At 44.1% G+C, this 18,870-nt stretch overlaps 2 protein-coding genes across 9 annotated transcripts in view; one reads left to right on the top strand and one right to left on the bottom strand.

Annotated features, from left to right (window-relative positions):
• The first annotated feature begins 1,052 nt into the window (after positions 1-1,052).
• Positions 1,053-5,968, top strand: pdss1 (prenyl (decaprenyl) diphosphate synthase, subunit 1). Its single transcript, XM_017406568.3, has 11 exons — positions 1,053-1,247; positions 1,906-1,970; positions 2,058-2,166; positions 2,268-2,398; positions 2,536-2,677; positions 3,253-3,364; positions 3,462-3,571; positions 3,681-3,761; positions 3,884-3,997; positions 4,083-4,163; positions 5,276-5,968. The coding sequence occupies exons 1-11, from the start codon at positions 1,092-1,094 to the stop codon at positions 5,414-5,416; spliced, it is 1,242 nt and encodes a 413-aa protein (XP_017262057.1). The 5' UTR covers positions 1,053-1,091; the 3' UTR covers positions 5,417-5,968.
• Positions 5,967-18,870, bottom strand: part of abi1a (abl-interactor 1a) — a 42,372-nt gene continuing 29,468 nt past the window's right edge. For 2 of the 8 annotated variants that reach the window (XM_017406559.3, XM_017406560.3), the window contains 8 exons: positions 18,323-18,426; positions 17,994-18,146; positions 13,395-13,495; positions 12,715-12,855; positions 10,932-11,174; positions 9,870-9,962; positions 8,646-8,834; positions 5,967-8,546 (listed from right to left, as the gene is read on the bottom strand). In XM_017406559.3, coding sequence (XP_017262048.1) covers positions 8,371-8,546; positions 8,646-8,834; positions 9,870-9,962; positions 10,932-11,174; positions 12,715-12,855; positions 13,395-13,495; positions 17,994-18,146; positions 18,323-18,426 — 1,200 coding nt within the window. In that variant the 3' untranslated portion in view covers positions 5,967-8,370. The remainder of the gene's footprint in view (positions 8,547-8,645; positions 8,835-9,869; positions 9,963-10,931; positions 11,175-12,714; positions 12,856-13,394; positions 13,496-17,993; positions 18,147-18,322; positions 18,427-18,870) is intronic. The other 6 variants (XM_017406562.3, XM_017406563.3, XM_017406564.3 and 3 more) reach the window with 4 other exon arrangements.

Here is an 18,870-nt window from a genome sequence, read left to right on the forward strand (position 1 = left end):
ATTCATACTGATAAACTCTAGGTTTCCCAAACATGAAAAATAAGAAAATGAATCATTTTCATTTTCCTGTGGTAGTCAGAAGTGTTACAGCAGAACTATGTTGGATTAAATTTATGTGATTGTCAACCAGTTTCGAAAACCGATTTGCCTTCATGTTCAGCCAGTCCTTGTTTAGGTTTTACCTTCTTCAAACCCAAAATCCTGATCATCATCCTCTGACAAGAACACTTTTTGCTACTCTGGTGGCTGAACAGCTGACTGTGATTCATTTTCTAGCCACCTGACAGCAAAGAATAATCTGATTTTAGAGAAAAGAGCTGCAAATTTTCTTTAACAACAAAATTTGAGGCTTCTATGACTTTCCTTTTCCGTTAAATACTCTGGTATTAGATTATATTTACTGGGGCAGACCATCCTGGAGCCATTGATCCATTAAATCTGTCTAAAATAGAAATATCTCAGTGTAGTGGTCATTTTTACCAAACTTTCTGAATGTTTCAGGGAGCTCTCAAGATCTTGGCTTCATGATATCACTTTAAATACCACAGGACAATTGTATGTTTAGGTTTTGTATCATGGCAAGCTCCTGTCTCAGTCCTCAGTCAGACTGAGTTCAGCAGAGGAAGACGGAAAAAATCTGCTTTCATTTCACCTGTTTTGTTGAGAATGCATGCCAAAATTAGAATCATTAAACCTATCTATAGTAGGTTTTTATTTTGAATTTCTAAAATAAAACTTGTGACTAGTAATGTGATGGAGGTGAGGCTATCTGATGAATTATATTTTCCAAAGACATTATGCAAGCTTAACTGAACCAGCAACTAGCCACACCCCAAATAATCCTGCAGACGCACATTTCGTAATCTGAGTTTGAATAAAGAACTTGTTTATTAGGCATAGTAATAATAAAACTTCGAGTTTTAAACGCTTTTCTGCTGCCAATCGATATAAAAACTAAACTAAAACGTAGAAATTATTAAAATGTGTCGCTTCCGCTTGCGGCGAACTTTATTGCGAAAGGCCAGGGCCGGTGATTTCCGCTTCCGGCAACACACATATATGGGCGGTCCTGATGCACGCCGCCTGGAAACATGGCGGGGCCGTGGTGGAGGCTCTGCAGGAGGTGGGCTATCGGTGGTGCGACCACGACTTTGTCCGAGACTCTGCGGTGTTTCAGCGGCGGGCCCGCGTCCTCCTCCGCGTGCCCTTTGGGCCGGGCGTCCTGGAGCTCCGGAGCGGGGGACGAGGTGAGTGGCGCACCGAACCGGAAGTTCTGTCAAACCCCTGGAAGGTCAAACACACCGCCGAACTGACACCCGGCTAGTGGTGGTCCGAACCCCCCGATTACTGCTTCTTTTTGTTGTTTTTTAAATCTGTGTTGTTTGTATCTCGTGGCTTACACATTACATTTTAATTTAATTACGTGTTTTATCAGTTTATATAAGAACATTTTCAATGATTAGTGACTTCTTGCAGGTTAAAACTCCATTCATCAAGGTTAAAACCCACACAGCCTTTACTCTGTCTTAGACTTAAGATGTCCATTTGTTTATTATTAGAGCTCAGTCAACTTTTCATTCATTTATTTGACACAGAAACACACACACCAATTGTCAAATAAAATTAAAATTTTTGGGGGAAAATGACAAAAGGACAGGAATTTAAATCAGGTGTGTTGAACTACAATCTGAAATACTCATTAAAGTCAACTAAACCTCACCTTCTGTAACATTGTCATTGTAGATCGCTTTTTAAATATTTTTGTGGGTAAAGCTCCCATTCCACATGCGAGTTCTATAAAAAAAAAAAAAGTCTCAGTCTGATTTAATGGCTCGCTCAAATATATATAATCGATGGTATTGTTGTCAGTTTGGAACTCAGCTTTGTGTCTTTTTAATCTTTCAGAGGAGGCCGTCGTTCTCGCCACAGACCCACTCCAAAGCCTTCCACCTAAGTTCGTCTGGACTCAGGTGAGCTCGTGCTGTGTCCCAGCTGTCGTTTGGTTGTTGTTGTTGTGAGGTGCAGACCCTGACTCTGTGTGTTTTGCCTCGCCGCAGACGCGCCCCTCGCTGCAGCTGCAGGGCGACGCACAGCGACGCCAGGCCCGAAGACCCCTTCACGTTAGCCCAGAAGGACTTGAGCAGCTTGTATGACGACATCAAAAAGGCGAGTTGCCGAGATGACGGGGGGGGGGGGCTGTTTTGAAGACGACGACTTGCTGTGGCTGCAGTAAAACCGTCCCTTTTTTTTTTCATTTTGTCTCTCAGGAGCTGTTTGTGTCTACGAAAGAACTGAAGCATCTGTGCGACTACTATTTTGACGGCAAAGGCAAGGCCATTCGACCAATTATAGTCATCCTGATGTCCCGGGCCCTTAACATCCACAGCAACAAGGCTGGGTAAAAAAAACAAAATAAGAAGAAAGTTACATTTTAACAGACTTAGCTGTAAAACCGAACACAACACTCAGGCTGCGTACATCAATAAACAGTCATGTGACACAAAAAAAAAAGCTTTCATTTCCTGTCCTCGGCAGAGATTTGCTCCCAGGGCAGAGGACGATAGCCATGATCTCGGAGATGATTCACACGGCCAGCTTGGTGCACGACGACGTGATCGACAGCTCAGACGAGCGAAGGGGGAAGAGATCCATCAACGACGTGTGGGGCCAGAAGAAGGTGCGACTTCCTCTACGCCTCACCTGACCTCTGTAACCTCACCAAACACAACGTGGTTTGCCACCATTAGATGGATCTTTTAAAGACAAATCCAACACAGTTTGAGTTTTTAAAATCGGTCTACTGGTTACCGATTTATTGTCCAAAAAAAGATCATCAGAATGGATCTAAATTAATGCATATCTTAAACTGGCAGCACCTTCTGTTCGCCAGCCTGAAGCTGAGGGATCGCTCTGATTGGCTGCAAGTTTTCAGATTATTCCTTCGCGAGCAAAGCAGCCGGAAGCTCCAGCTCCCGCTCGGAATCAGCTGTAAATCCTCGCAATCTTTTAGGATTTTAATTATTCGTAATTTTTACACATGGATGACCATGTTGGTATCAAAATGGAGCTTATTTCACGCAGATTCTTTTAAATGTAGGTTATAAAATGCTTTTACCGTGCCTTGTTTATTTAACAGATTAAGAACGTATAGAGGATGAATGGGTTGTGAGCGTACAGGTGGTCTTGCTAGCCGTCTCTCTCTCTCACACACACACAAACACACACACACACACAATGTGTCGTGTCTTTCAGGCTATTTTGGCTGGAGACTTCATACTCTCAGCTGCCACGACGGCCTTGGCTCGTGTCGGCGACAGCACCGTGGTGAAAGTGCTCTCCCAGGCGATAGAGGACCTGGTGCGAGGTAAAGAACGAAACACTCCCAACTTCTGCACGCTGGGGGGTTAATAAGCCGACCTCGTCCGAGGAAGGTTCAGTGACTCCAAGGCTCGTCCCTCCAGGTGAATTCATGCAGCTGGGCTCCAAAGAGAACGAGAACGAGCGCTTCAAACACTACCTCGACAAAACCTTCAAGAAGACGGCGAGCCTCATGGCGCACAGCTGTAAAGCAGTATGTACGTTCCGCTTCCGCACCAACGGGCTCGGCCGAGGGGCGGAGCCTCGCTCCCCGCGCACGTCGCCTTTTTTTGTTGACTGCCGCGTCTCCCTCTGCTTGAAAGGTGTCCATTCTGGTCAGCTCGGACCCGGACGTGCACGAAATAGCCTACCAGTACGGGAGAAACGTGGGCATCGCCTTCCAGGTAGCTCCCGATGTCGTTTCTACAACGGCTGATTGTGGTGGCGTCAGTTGCAACATTATTACGTTTTCATCTTCCTGTTGTGTCGTCACGATGCTCACAATCATTTTTCTCTTATTTTGTAGCTGGTGGATGATGTTTTGGACTTCACATCGGGAGCTGATCAGCTGGGGAAACCTACAGCTGCTGATCTGAAGCTGGGTTTGGCCACTGGACCGGTTCTGTTCGCTTGTCAGCAGGTGCAAAGACCCCCTTCCATCAACATTAAACCCATCCAGAACAAACAATGTGTTTTACTGTGTTTCTCCCCCCCTCCCCCTCCAGTTTCCTGAGCTTCATGCAATGATTATGAGACGTTTCAGCTCCAGAGGAGATGTCGACCGAGCCTGGCAGTACGTCCTTCAGGTACGACGAAAACTACAAGTTTTAACTTCTGAAATCCTATATCTACCTAATGTAAGATCTAAATAGGTAGCAAAAGTCTTTTATGATACAAAAACGATTATTTTAAAGTTTTATTTAACCAGGAAAGGGTCCCGTTGAGATTAAAAACCTCTTTTTTTTTTTTTTAAGGGAGACCTGGACATCAGTTGGTTCAACAAGATTAAAAACAAACCTAACTAATTAAGAATAACCAGGACATGATAAGGAGTTTTTACCTTTGATTTAAAAGCGTTCAATGAAATAAGAAGTCACAAAGTCTGCTCCGTCTTTACGACTGTTATATCGAAGGAGCAGAACGGACATAAGCTTTTTTTTTTACTCTGTTCAGTCCGGGCAAAGAACCAACACCTCTGTCCCATTAGAGCATAAATATAAATAAAGCCTTGTATATAAATGTATAGGAATGACTGAGCCTCCTGGTAGTCAGAGCAGGCCATTCTACCCTCTGGTATAACTCAGTGCTGCCTTAAGAACCTATAAAAGTGCATGAGAAACTCCGTCAGAGTTTATTTATTGAAATGTTTTGGACAGTGGAGCAATTCGATCAACAGTAACTGAAATGACAATCAGCAACTTTCAGTGTTTTTTTTTTTTTTTCCTCCTAAAAGCAGTTTTGATCCAATCATATGTTGGTTTGTTTTTAAACAACTGATCTTAACAAGAAAAAGTAAATTTATTTAGTGAAATTACTTTTAACCCCGTCCTTTTAAAGAAAGATGTGTGGCGTAGTTTGTCCCGTTGACTTTTTGTGTCACAGAAAGGAATTTAGTTTTTTCCTCTTATCAGTGTGAAAATGTAATTTTTTTAATTATTTTTTTTTTATTAGGGTCGATATGATCCTGATACGCTGTTAGTGACCTGAACCAAAAATAATAGATAAGCATAGAAAATCAGCAAAGCAGAACATGGACGTTTCAGTCTTTGCAGCCATATTGGAGAATTGTTTTTGTTTCCCTCCGAAGCAGCCTGGTCTTAAAGTAGAGATGCGTTTCCATCAGTCAGCATGCAGACTTTTTGTTTTCAGGGCAAACCCCCCCCCCCAAAAAACCAAGGCGCTGTGGTTTGTGTTTCAGAGCGATGGCGTGCAGCAGACCACGTTCTTGGCCCGGCGCTACTGTGAAGAAGCCATCAGGCAGATCAGCCTGCTGCGGCCGTCCCACGAGAGGGACGCCCTCATCAGGCTCACGCAGATCGTCCTCAGCAGGAACAAATGAAAGCTCCACGGCCCGCCTTGTCTTCAGGCAGCTACCTGCCCTGCTGCGCGCGAACACACCACGGCGCTCCCCTGGTGCTGGAACTCGTGCCACAGAGTTGATTTGCTGGGCGTGTCTGAACTTTATCGTGTTTTTTGTTTTTTTTATTGTGCAGATTACAAGTTTCCAGTTGGTAACATTGAATCGAGGTCACGCTTCGGTGTAAAATACCATCTTAAAGAAAGAAACGGCGCCGTAAACATCAACCGTAAACCCCTCACGCCATGCAGTACTGTAACCGTCACACTCTCTTATCGGATCGGCCCCGCCGCCAGGAAAAGCACTTTGTTACAAGTTACTTCCGAGCTGCGGTGCCGTCGCGAAAAAAACCCTGTAATTCCACACTTGAGTTCGTCCGGATTGGTCCTCAGAGATCCGTCCACTCGTCAAAAGGCCAAACAGTCGTGTCTTTTTATTTTTATTTTGAGGTTTACCTCTGTCGTGTCTTGTAACAACCAAGGCCTTAACATCGTCAGTGACTGTGCGCTCAATAAAGATCTGCCGAACACCGTTTTTTTTTTTTTTTTTTTTTACTCAACTCATGTCTTTCCAGCTTTATTTCCTAAATAATGACACATGTAAGTAGATTTGTTTATTATAAAAGACTGTACATTAATTTTCTCAATCAACACATTGTATATACAAATAACGAGCAGAGACAGGTGGGGTTCTGTACGAGTGCTCGTGAAATTGAGCAGATTTGAGAAATAACTGGGGGGGAATGAAAAATAAAAACAAATCAAGGCATCAGCTGTAGGTAATCCAGATGTTCGGGACGTGTCCAAAAGCCACGTTACGTCCTGAGCCGCCCCACTGACGCGATCGTTGTTGCTCCGAGCCCGAGGAGGTATTAGTTGTTCGTTGGTGTTACGTCTGAACTGTCACACGGCGAGGACTGTGTGAGTTAGGTGAAAAGTAACAGCTGATGTCTAATAGTCAGCCTCCATTTTTCTTTTTCTTTTAATAAAATGACATGAACAGATTTAAAATACTGGTCAAATACAAAAAAGGACAAGAAAGCGGCTTTTTAAAAAAGAAATTCACACGTACAGGACTGTGCAGAAACCCCTCATTTCGTCTACGTTCCGCTTCCAAGGAGCTGAACTTTCTTGTAACCTTCAGGCTCTCTGAACCTCCTGTCCACTTCCTGTTTCTGAACTGAGGAAAACGGGACAAGTGGAGGAAGAGTAGGGCCTATCCACTGCGTGTCAAAGTCCGGACTTTAAAGAAACAAGATCCAGTCTTCGGGGGCCACCATCCTTTATGTTTTTTTTTTGTTTCTCTGCTCCAACACACCTGATTCAGAGGTTGAATCACCTCTTCATGTTCTGCAGAAGCCTGTTAATCACCCATTGATTCAAATCAGGTGTGTTGGAGCAGAGAAACAAGTAAAACATGCAGGACGGTGGCACTCGAGGATCACGGTTGGACAGCTTTGGGATCATTTCCTCCTCGGTGCTAAAACACTGTTTTATGTCTCAAACGTTCTTGAATATTCAGCTAATATTATAAGGTAGAAAGTCTTAGTATCTAATTTAAAATGTTTTTTTGTTAAGTTGTCTGTTCTGTGTCGACAATACTGACTTATCCTATGAGTTTAGGAGGCTTTTTTTGTATAAATGATTTGAAATGGCTTAACAGAAAACAATATATGCATAAAATCCTCTGAACATGGTCAGGTGGAGTTTAACAGAACTATTAATCCACACCTCAGACAGATTCAAGACTTTTGCACAGCACTGTATGTGGTTTAAAGTTTAGACAGAAGAATCTGCTAAAATGCAAGTCAAGCTGCCGTGCCGACATCTCGACCAATCAGCTGTTCGATCGGGCCGTTTTCCCCGTCGTTCACTTCCTGAGGCTGCGCCGTTTTGTGGGCGGGGCTTCCCGAAACCAGCCACTTGTTTCGCTCTCGTTCGGAGGCCGCGGGAAGTGGGGGCGCCGGGGGTGCCACAGCACCACCCCGTGGACGATAAAGAAATTACATAAAAAGGGGATAAAAATGTCATGGACAACCGAGTAAACGAAAAAACGCAATCCACTAGTGTTGTGTGAGCTTATAATCCAGACTAATTTTCAGACGGAAACACACTCCCACAGCCATCGCTTTAAAAGAACAATAAAAAAATTATAATAATAATAAAGCGGAACATTTTTTTGTTTTAAATTCATGAAAAAAAGGAACACAAACTCATTTCTGATTTTATCATTTTAAATTCTAATTTAAAAATTGACAGCATGAAAAAAAAAAAGCTTGTTTGACTTAAAAAAGTTCAGTGATTTCGACAGATTTAAAAACAAAATAAGTGAATACATTTACAACATAATGGAAGCATAAAGGCAAGAAAAAAAAACTTTTAAGATTACATTATATCTGCATGCTTTTATGCCAAGACTGAATTTCAGGAGGATTTGTTTACAGTATTTCAAAACAAAACGAGCCGTCTGTGTGTGTGTGTGTATGTGTGTGTGTGGAGCGGTCACCGTTCCTGTCACGGAGCTCTGAGAGGCTGCGGCCCGCATCTTATGTACAAATACTTCCAACCGAAGGTGCTTTTTAGTGGCGTTTCGAATGGTTCCATCAGAGCGAAAGATTTTAAATTCTCAAATCGGCGTTCGGGCGAGAAGGCGCCGCGCATCCCTCGGCTGCTTTCAGCCCGTGTGAACGCGCGCAGATTATTCTATATATATGTTTACATGTCACCCACGCATCCCTAGTCACACCAAAATAAACTCAATAGATGTCATTTTCATTTTATTCGCAATCAGAGAGAGAGAAAGAGGGAAAGAGAGAATGTCGTCTTTAAAAAACAAAGAAAAAAAAAAAGGGGGATCTACGCGTCTAAGGAGTTGTATTGCTGTCAGTATTTCGCCGGATATGACTGAATAAATAGTACTTTTACTGCGAAGTGGCTTCACTCGGCGTAGTGCATGATGCTCTCCACGTAGTTGCCGGGGAACAGGCCCGTGACGCCGTTGCACATGCCCTCGAACCAGCCGTCGTCGTTCTTCTTCACCACGTAGATGATGGCGCCCTCCATGAACGACAGCTCGTCCTCCTTGTCCTTGGCGTAGTCGTAGATGGCCACCACTGCGAGAGGACGGAGGCGTTTGGTCAGGAAAAAAAAAACGAACGGACGGGGGCGGGCTTTCGCGCCGACAACTTTTTTTTTTTTTTTCGGACGCCGACCTTTCTCCATGTAGCTCTTGGGGGCCCACTGCGGGTCGTTGTCGGCGTACGGGTCGTTGTAGTGTACGACCGCCGTCGCGTCCTCCTCCTCCTCGTAGTCCACCGGGGGCGGCGGCGGCGGCGGGGAGTCGTCAAACATGGGCACGTCGTCTGGAGGCGGAGGGGGAGGCGGGGTTGGAGTGTCTGCAACTGCTCAACAACAAAACAACTGGAGTTAGAAAAAAATAGAAAAAGCTTAATTTAATGAATTTTGGGAGGGCGGCGGCAGAATCATGCAGGAATATTATTAAAAAACAAACATGCAGAGGAAGGTGGGTTTACGCTCACTCTTTACGCCCTCTCTGTTTTTATTTGCTACTGCAGCTGTCATTTTAATCCCTCCTTACCATAAATCAGATATTGTAGAGCTTTAGTTTCCTCTGTAGACTCTTTTCTGGTTTGGATTCTGGCTAGAAAATAATTCTCATTGTTCACTTTGTGTCAAAATTCAGCAACATTTTCCTCACTGGAAGGTCGAACGTGGCTCAAATCTTTGATATTATTATCAGCTCCCATCACCTGAGTCGGCAGCAAAGGTCCGTCTGACGGGCGAAAATAAAATTCCTGACACGCACTCACTGATAACGCGACAGGAATGCCTTTTTTCAATACATCGTGCGGTGCTGAAAATTTCAACGCGCTGATGTTCGTTTCACTGCCGAGCTTGGAAAATGTCCTCCCACAAACTGCTGGGTGTTTCAGTCTAGAGTCTAACTCTTTCTCGAGACAGTTAAGTACACAAGAAAACCCGTCGTTGGGTCGTTTGTGAACAATCCAACAAGACAATCGGGGGGAAAATCGACAGTTAGCTTCTGATCTGAGCTATCGAATTGGTTTTTTAAACTACTTTTTAAGATAAAAAATAAGAAAATATGGATAACATCTTGTTTGTGAGATGCTTAGATTTACAACTACATTGTAAAGATCTAGGTTTTAAAAAATAACTGCAAACATTTCAGGGTTTGTACCAGCAGAGGGCAGCAGAGAGTCTTGTCTTCAGAAAACCAGGAACTACAGGTGTAAAACAAAACAAACCGTCCAAAAGCAGACACATTTATTTAAAAGCTACTTCAATTCTGGAGCTGGTGTTTGAGCGTGAGGGTGCAAAGCACAAAGCATGCTGGATGCTCTCGGCACGGACGGGGGGAGGAGGAGGAATTAACGGTGTGTGGCCTCTTCACTTACTGCTCTCCTGCATCCTGGCCACAAAGCCAGTCAGAGGTATCTGTGGAGTCAGCTGGGGCATGGGGGGAGGAGGAGGAGGAGGCGCGACAGACACTGAAAGCCCGGAAAGAGGAGACAGCGAGGCAGGGAGTGTGAACGAGAGAAACAAAAAAAGAGAGAGAGAAAAAAAAGAGACAGAGCCCATCAGTCAATCGGAATGTACAGAAAAAAGGGACGAAAGGCGACGCTGGAGCTGGAAATGCTGCGTCCACCCCGTGGGTCACGTAAGCCCGGGTGGAGGAGTTCAGCGAGGTCTGCCGCTGTGATGAGATTTCATCTGCGGGTCACTGGGGTCAGCAGATAAACAGTGGATTATCTTTATTCTCAATCTGACTCTTCAAAAAAAAAAAAAAAAAGTATGCATATCGCCACAAGAGGGCACTGTTTCCGGGAAAGCATACGGGTCGTGGGTGTCGAGGAGCTCATTTAAGGCTGGAGTGGGATCCCCTGCATCTGGACGCAAGCAGTGGGAGCTGAAATCCAGCCAGCAACTTAAAAAAAAAAGTCTTTTAACTCAAACATCCCTGAAGGGGAATGTTCAGGCTCTTTTAAGTAGGTTTAAATTACCGATAACAACTCGACAGAACAGCACTTCAAAAAAATAAAATTACATCTGAAACGCTCCTTGAAGCTGTGAATGTCTGTCCACAGGTCAAATGCTGGAAGGGAGACTTAAAATGTGACACCCTTACTTTGTAATCTGCGTATAGAGGTCGCTGTAATGCCTCGATGTTGGGTCAGAGCCTAATAAAAATGCAATTAAAACCCAAAACTGTGAATATTGCTCATGATAGTGACAGACGCCAGCTTGAATTAAACCTTTTCCATGATAATGTGCAACAAAAACAGTAAAAAGCCTTAAACTGATTGTGGCAAGAAAGCAAACCAGGTTTTCAGCAAGTGGCACACATGTAAATATAACATCATTTGTGGTTACAGAAGTTACTTTCCTTTAGCTACACGTGAGTTTTTTTGTGCTTCGGGAGCTTTAAAGCAGGTTCAAAGGAAACACAAGGGCCTTACTTGAGTTCTGGCCATAACCAGGAGTGCCTCCGTTAACGTGAGGCTGTAGCTGCTGTAGCTGCTGTAGCTGCTGCTGCTGCTGTAAGGAGAACTGCGAAGTGACCGACGGCGCCCGGCGGTAGGTGCCCGTAGCCGAAACCATAGAGACGGAGGAGTTGGAGGGGTTGTGCCGCGAAATCTGCCGCGACATGGTTCCAAACTGGGACACGGGGGCGGGGCCCAGTCCGGGCCCAGCGGCCACCGCTAGAAACACCCAAAGACAGGACGGGAAGGACGGGGAGGACAGGGAGAGGGAGGGACGGGGAGGAGGTGAGACAGACGAGAAGGAGAAAGGGGGAAATAAATAAATAAATACCAAACATGAATCATCAACACTATAAAAGGTCCTGAGAGCTTTTTAAACACTGATCAGAGCCCCAAACCTCGTGCATAAAGAAAAATCAGAGGAAATAAAGGGGGTTATCACTGACTGTTAAACAGGAACAGATGCTAATTTTATGTGGCGTCTGGTTAAATATCACTGAGAAGAGAAGAAGATGGATGGAGGGGGGAAAAAAACAGAGCAGCAACACAACAAACTGAGGAAAACAGGCGAATAAGTTTCACTCGAGTCTTCCAGCATTTGCTCCTCACATCCCTAGATGAGGAAGAAACTCACAGGAGACAGAGCTCTCTGACTGGGGGAGAAAAAAAAAAGTGTGGGACCGGAGGAAGTTCAGCTTTGAAAAGAACGTCCGGACCGTTGGCGGCGGAGGTAAATATGGCCGATATTCAGAGGTCCAAACCTGCATGTTTAAAGTGACCTTCTTACCCCGCAAACCAAAGCTTACAGGCGTGGAACGCACACAGAAACTAAACAAACCCCCAAATCACTCAGCAAATTAACAATCAACACCCCAAAATGATTAAAGCTGCATCAGGCAGCACCTGAGTCTGACTCTAATAAGCAGAAAATTTTTGTGTGTTATTATCTGTGGGCCTAATAGAGTCCTGGATCGGTCGCCACTTCTTTTTAACAAGTTATAACCAACTTAAGACTCATCTTATGTAGCTGGAATGTTAAAAAAGTCATTTAAATTGCCCACAACTCATTATTTTCTTTTATTTCTTCTCATCGTTCGTATAAATTCAGGTGTATTTACTAATGATTAAAGCTAAAATGAAGTAAAAGCATGCATGCGCGTGTCATTTTGAGTTGTCTGATGCAGCTTTAACCAGAATCTCACCTTGTCAGAAAGGAAATTAGGTGAAACACACATACTGTACCTGTGCGAGAGAAGCCTCAAAGTCACATTTCTGTACGGGATGATTAGCTTTCGGCTCGGGTATTTTGGATATTTCGTCCCATTGGTGACACTGAGCTTCTTTATTAGAGCAAAAATCAACTGAGAGACAAAACCACCATCACCACAACCAAGATTAAAAAAAAAAAAAGGACATAAAAAGCAAACTGTCACCTGAAAAGCCCAAGAACTTTCACACTGCAAGCAACTTCAATAAATGAAAGGAACCAGGAATCCTTGGTTCAGGTGTTTTTTTATTATCTGAGGCCAATTAATGTTTAACTTCGCTTCACTTCCTCTTTACTGTTATTAATACACAGAATATCAGACACAGGTCAGCTGATTTTTCTGTTTTGTTTCTTAAAAATGATCAAATCCTCGTTGCTTGCAGTGTGTACGGACAGACACCCACGCCCTTATTCTGAAAATCTCTTCCTGGAGAAGCAAAGCGACGATCCACCACCAGCAAGGAGCCGCATCCTGGAGGCCAGGAGTCTCACCTATGGTTGGAGGTGGTGGTGGAGGCGGCGGTGGCGATAGTGGGGGCGGCCCCGCCGCGGAGGGAGCAGGTGGAGGCATCGGAGGAGGAGGTGGTGGAGGAGGAGGAGGAGGAGGCGGCGGCGGCGCGAACATGGGTGGGACTGAAACGAGCGGCAGGGTTAATCGGAGCCGGAGCGTCGCCGCCTCCGGCGTCTCGGCTCTGTTACATAAGAAGCCCTCGCTCTGACTTTTCTCCAAACGGAGCACGCTGCTCGGCGACGTGTTTCCACGGCAACCGGCGAACGCTGCCGACCTGATCCCGGTAGTGACGTTAGAACGTGCTGCCGAAATCCAGAACACTTTCTCTGTAAGCTGAGATAACTTGACAAAGTGGCGGTGTGATGCGGTGTGATGTGGGCCTCACGCAGCTTGGCCTATTTCCACGGCTGAATAGAGAATCAGCTGTGCCTCGAACACAAAGGGCCTCAATAATCCCCGTCTGGTAAACATTGGCTTTTTGTAGTACAGTCCCACTATCAGCAGACATCTTTCATTCACGCCGTGTCAAATAATGCCTCTCTAGGCCTAAACATGTATGTTATAGTTTGAAAAATAAGTATGGTGCGACTTTTTTGTTGCTTAACGGCAATAAACGGCAAGAGGAGAGAGCTGCTTGGACTTTGGTCGGTGTGAAGCTCACCTGGTCCAGAGTTGGGGATGGAGGGTGTAGGCACAGCGATGGGAATGCCAATTCCACTGCTGCCGCTGTTCTCCCTGCTGCTGCTGCCCCCGCTGCTACCACTACAGGGGAGAGAAGAGGAGGAAAGGACTCTTCATTCAGGGCGACCTGCTCACTCAGTCAACACTGGCGCTACTTCTCTGCGTTTCTGAATAACACGCCCACTTCTCTCACTTTTACTATGGAATGACTCAACACGTGCGTCGTACTTAAAGCCACGCGCGTTTACTCGTACTTATCCGTTCGCTCAGTTTGTTCGGTGTGTGATCTGCAGCGTGGACACACCCAGCCCGGGAAGACGAGGAAGTTTAATATTCCAGGACGGAATTATCAGGATTATTAGGCTTTCTGCATACAAATGACTTTAAATATGAGACTTAGGCCACTTTGGCCAAACCCCATTTTCTTGTGCGACCCCATCTGTGGTCCTTTTTTGTAACCATACATATCAATATAGGAGAGAGGGGGGGGGTTATAATCTATTTACTGAACCACTGTGACGCAGACATGAACCATTCTGAACTGATTAAAAGTGTCAAAAACTTGTTATTGTTTGGTAAAAACTTCACATAAACGCAGCCGTTCACACTCCATGGAGCAGATTAAAGCCTACCAGTCGTGTTTCCTTGTGCTTGTTAAGAAAGGATGACAATATAACTAAAAGGTAACACATTAAAACACTCCGCCTGACATTGAAATGTCTGCTGCCTAAAGATGTAGCTATTTCACATCATCAGAATAGATCAAACTAAACGTTGCCAATATTTTGCTGTCAGTCTAAATATTACCACCATTTATAAGGAATTCTATGGTAATTTGCAAGAGCAAAAAGCAGCATCTGACGTCACTCAAAGAGCTAAAGATATATATAATCTACAGGACATTATTTGTTCAAAACCTTTCCACAGAACCCCGCATCACAAGATATGAGCCATCCGTTAAACAAGCAGAAAAACTGCAAAAACAGAGTCATGGTTCTCTATGACGACCCTTTACTGTTGCAGCTACTGCATTGTTTAGAGTGGTGTGTTCCAGTATGTCCTGTGACTTGTAAAAGCTTACAGGACACCTAGGGGTAGCACTAAGAAATGAGATGGAGCCTTACGTACAAACAGATGAATTAGCTGACATAGTTTTTCTAGTTCACAGCCTCGTCTCAGACTTAAGTGAAGGGTTGGATTTATTGGAGCATTTGATGTTAGAATATGGGACATGTGAGGGGAGTATGTGTGTCGGCGCTGCAGTGGCTCGGTTTTCATCCTGGGTTTGACCTCGGGGCTTGGAAATCAGGGGTCTGGCCAACTAAACCCCCCTCTCCCTGCTATCTCGCTCTCTCTTCTCAAACTGGACCCGGCCCTTGGTCCCCTCCCCTCTGCGGGACGATTGACCCTCCCCCCGACTCTTAGCGACCCCGTCTCCCGACCCGTTTCGCTCACGCCTTCGGCCTCAAGGGAGATTCCTCGTTCGTCTCCAAGACTCCCCCCCCCCGCTGAACCCACACTCGCTCCCGCTTCCCCCCAGATCTCTATGACCCCCCCTCCCTCTCCTGTCTGAGCCCCCAGGCTCTTCAGGCACAAACAACAGGGTTACCCCTCTCTGAAGGACGATGACGATGGCAGCCGGAGCAAAGCGCCTGCAGGGGATGAAGGCCAAACAATATCGTGCCCTCCCTCACTTCAGCCCCTCCTGTCCACACGTATTTGGATTTATCCATCTCTTTCGCTCTTTAACCTAATTACCTCTTCCGCAGCTTTCGTCATTTCAAAATGCAGCAAAAACAGTCATTCCAAGCCCTTCGTTTCTGCTGCTTTTTTCCGATAAACTTAAAATATTATAGGACTAGTATATGTTAGCTGATAAAATAATAATTTACAGTTAAGAACCAAGGAGCCAGATGCTCCTGTAGGTGCACATTATTAATGTAGTTATCATTTGAAGGAGACAAAAGGTCAGAAGTTTGTGAAATCTTAAATAACTTGAAGGATAAAACAGAAGAATAAGAAATAAGTTCATTATGCAAGAGCTGGTTCTCATTTAGAATCAAGATTAGCTGCGGTTGTTCGCTTTTAGCACAGAGCATAAAAAGGCAATGATTTTAAAACAATTCCTCCCTGCTTTATCATTTAATCAGCTGAAAGAAGAAGCTTCTTTGGAAACAGAAACTGCCCCAAAATGTCTTCTTTAAATGGACTTTTGATTTAAGATTTTAATAACTTTGAATAAAAAAATAAATAACAAACTTGTGTTTTGGTTTATAAAATTTAACTATTAAGCAAATATATCACAACAGCATTATAGTAGACCTTTTGAAAACTTTTAAAGGAAGAGCCAAACTTATTTGTTATATTTATTAACTTTCTGTTTATTTGTAGTCAAAGTTATTCTAGTTCCAATTACATTTATTAATTTATAAAACCCTTTTAGAAGCTACTTAATTTGTGTTTATCTTGATGAACTAAGAAATCTGAATCTACTTGTCTGATTACGTGTTTTCTAAGTGCTTATAGGGTGTTCTGATATCTATACTTTTATTTCTTTCTTCTGTCAAAATTTTGTTTTCCTTCCTTTCTTTTAAAAAAAGTCATGCAAATAAATGATGGCAACCATGTTGAAAATGAATCAAACTCTTATTAAAAAGAACATTACAGAGAATAAACACATTTTAAACTTTAAAACCTTTAGATTTAAGATATTTTAAGCCTTAGCTTATAAGTTTTAAGTTCAGAGCTTGGCCACTTATAGAGGCACACACAGAGCATAAACATCTTCAAACTTCTAATTATTCATACTAATACATCCTAACTTGCTCACTAATATGATGTATAATTAAAACCATGAAAAAAGGAGGTTTTATTGTTCAACTCAGTCCTTGTGTAAACCTGTGGGAGTGAATTAAACTCATTTATTTCAGCACAAGCCTGCAGACATCGTCCTGGATCGTTTGCACAAGAACTAAAGATTTCGGAGGGTGTTTCGTAGGGGTTTTGTTTGCAACAGCAGCTGTGCTTGAATTTTTCGTTTAAAAAAAATCATTTAGGAACGTCGGGGTGGCGTATGAGGGAGGTCGAGGTTCGCTGGAGCAGATGGATCAATGGCTTGTTTTATATCGGGCTGCATCCGAACGCCCTCACAACACCGCTCTGTTCCGATTTCTTGTAGCCGAAGCAGAAATTTACTCCTAAACCTTTTGCAACGAGCAGCGTTTCTACAAATAAGGACGCCTGCTGGTTCCCCAAGCACTCCTTCCTAGATTAGATAATACCCTACAGACGGAGCCTGGGTTGAATTCAGACCTCAGCTCAGGTTGACAGAGACCGACGAGCTGAATAAACCCAGCCGACTTCACGCCACGCTAATCAAATAGTAATATCAGCAGAAGTGTGTGTGTGTGTGTGTGTGTGGGTTTGACTGGAGTGGGCTTTTAAATGGACTTAGATGGAGTTTGGTCCCAACTGTGCTGCAAAGTTCTGCTCATTTGTTTCGAGCAAGAGAGAAGAAGCTGGTCCTGGTTAGGAGGAGGAACGATGAAAAAGAAAGTGTGATATTTATTAGCGTCGCTGTCAGCAAAACGGGCTTTTTAGCTAATGAGGCGACGTCGGTCGCTCAGAAGTCTAATTTGATAAAAGTGCCTCCGGTTTTTCTGCTGCAACGTTTCTGTGGACCAGTCCCTGAAAGCAGCGTTCAAGAGGTTTCCACGCTGCTTTTTTTTTTTAAAAAAAAATTTATTTTCCAAAGAGCACTTTATATCAGAGGCTTTCACAGATATTAATATCAGAGTGGTTCTGGTCGGGGTTAGAGTCCCTCCGAGCCTCGTCAGACAAATGCAGGGTTTAGTGCGGCGGCGGAGGAATAAAAAGAGGTGTGAAAGTGCTCTAAGCTGCCGGACGGAATGAAGAGATTAAAATCAGATGTAGAGGCGGGGCAGAGTTCCGCACGCCGCTGAAACGCTGACGACATGTTTAGCCTTCAGCTGCAAGGCGGAGCTTTGAGTCCACTTCTATAAGAAACGTTTTTTTTTTTAATTGAAGAATTGTCTAAACTACTGCACGTGTAGGATGTAGCCAATAAACATATTTATGAGGCTTTTTGTCCGATCGTTGGATCACAACAGAAAATGGCGACAGCAGCTCCGAAAAATGGCACAGAAGGCAGCTTTTATGTGCAAGCAAAGGTGTTGAAAAGCAAAAATATATCCATCCTAACACCTGAATGAACCTGACAGGTTTCTGAAAAGAACAGAGCTGACTGTGTTTACTGAAACATTGATTTCTCTGATTGATTTCATTTAAATTCATCTCAGCTGTACATTATTTACTATATTAAGCCATAATATTCACAAGAAAGTACCAGTTTTATGGCTGATTTTCGTTTAGGAAAACATAAATATTAAAATGTGCTGTTACTGTATGAGTAAAGCCAATCAGATGGTCCATTTAGGTACACATAATGTGAAAGAAAACAAACAAATGACCAAAAATAAAATCATGAGGCTGCCGTTTTTTGGCCTCACTTTCACTGGTTTTAAAACAAAGCCTTTCCCTTTTCTCGCTCCTGGTGTACCTGTGCGTGCGTTGCCTCTGGTTGAGCGACGCCGTACGGCCCGGGCTGTTCTGCTGGCCATGCTGGCTGCCCAGCCGGGCGGGGCTGGTCATGTAGTCGTTGGGCACCGTGGGGGGCTTCACCGGCTCCAGGGTCTTATAGGGCGTGTTGCGTCTGCAGCAGCCACAAAACAGGAAAAACAACCAAAAAAAAAAAAAAAGGAATTAACAAACAAAGACGAAAGATTGTTTCATTTCAGTGGAAATTCAACCACCCGAACTTCGAGGTAACGATCAGTGAGACGCTTTGAACCTTTTCAATTCACCCGAGACCAAAAACGGAGCTCTTACCCGAGCGTGCCACGCCCTGACATCGGCGGGCTGGGCGGCTTCTGCGTCGGCGGATTGGTCCTCGATAGTGTTCCTACTCTGACTGCCTGATTGTTTCCATGTTGCTGTGGTTAGAAAAAGGAAAAAAAAATAAATTAGAAAAACAACACAGTAGCTTATTTTACAAACAAATTCCTACAGCCAAAGTGGATGATGACTATTTATGTGACTGAAATGAAATGTTACAGGCTGCTCAGATGACAGCTCGTCAGAGGAATATTTCAGGGTTATATAATCCCAGCCAGGCTTGGGTTTACCTCAGTAACACTGGGTTTGCAGAGCAGTTTGGTCCTCTCAAGTGTGTAATAAACTCATTTAAACTTACAGAGGAAAATGGATTTTATTTTATTTTTTTAAGCGTCGTCTGAGAAGCCTGTAAGCTTTACCTCAACTACAGAATATTTAGGGGGAACTGGATTACATGAGGCTGAAATTATAACACGGACAGGCGGGGTCTTCTCTACAGGAAGGACTACAGGTCGGTTAAGATGGGGGGGCGGGGGGGGGGG

The sequence above is a fragment of the Kryptolebias marmoratus genome, linkage group LG21 (assembly GCF_001649575.2).
Source record: "Kryptolebias marmoratus isolate JLee-2015 linkage group LG21, ASM164957v2, whole genome shotgun sequence".
Classification (NCBI taxonomy): domain Eukaryota; kingdom Metazoa; phylum Chordata; class Actinopteri; order Cyprinodontiformes; family Rivulidae; genus Kryptolebias; species Kryptolebias marmoratus.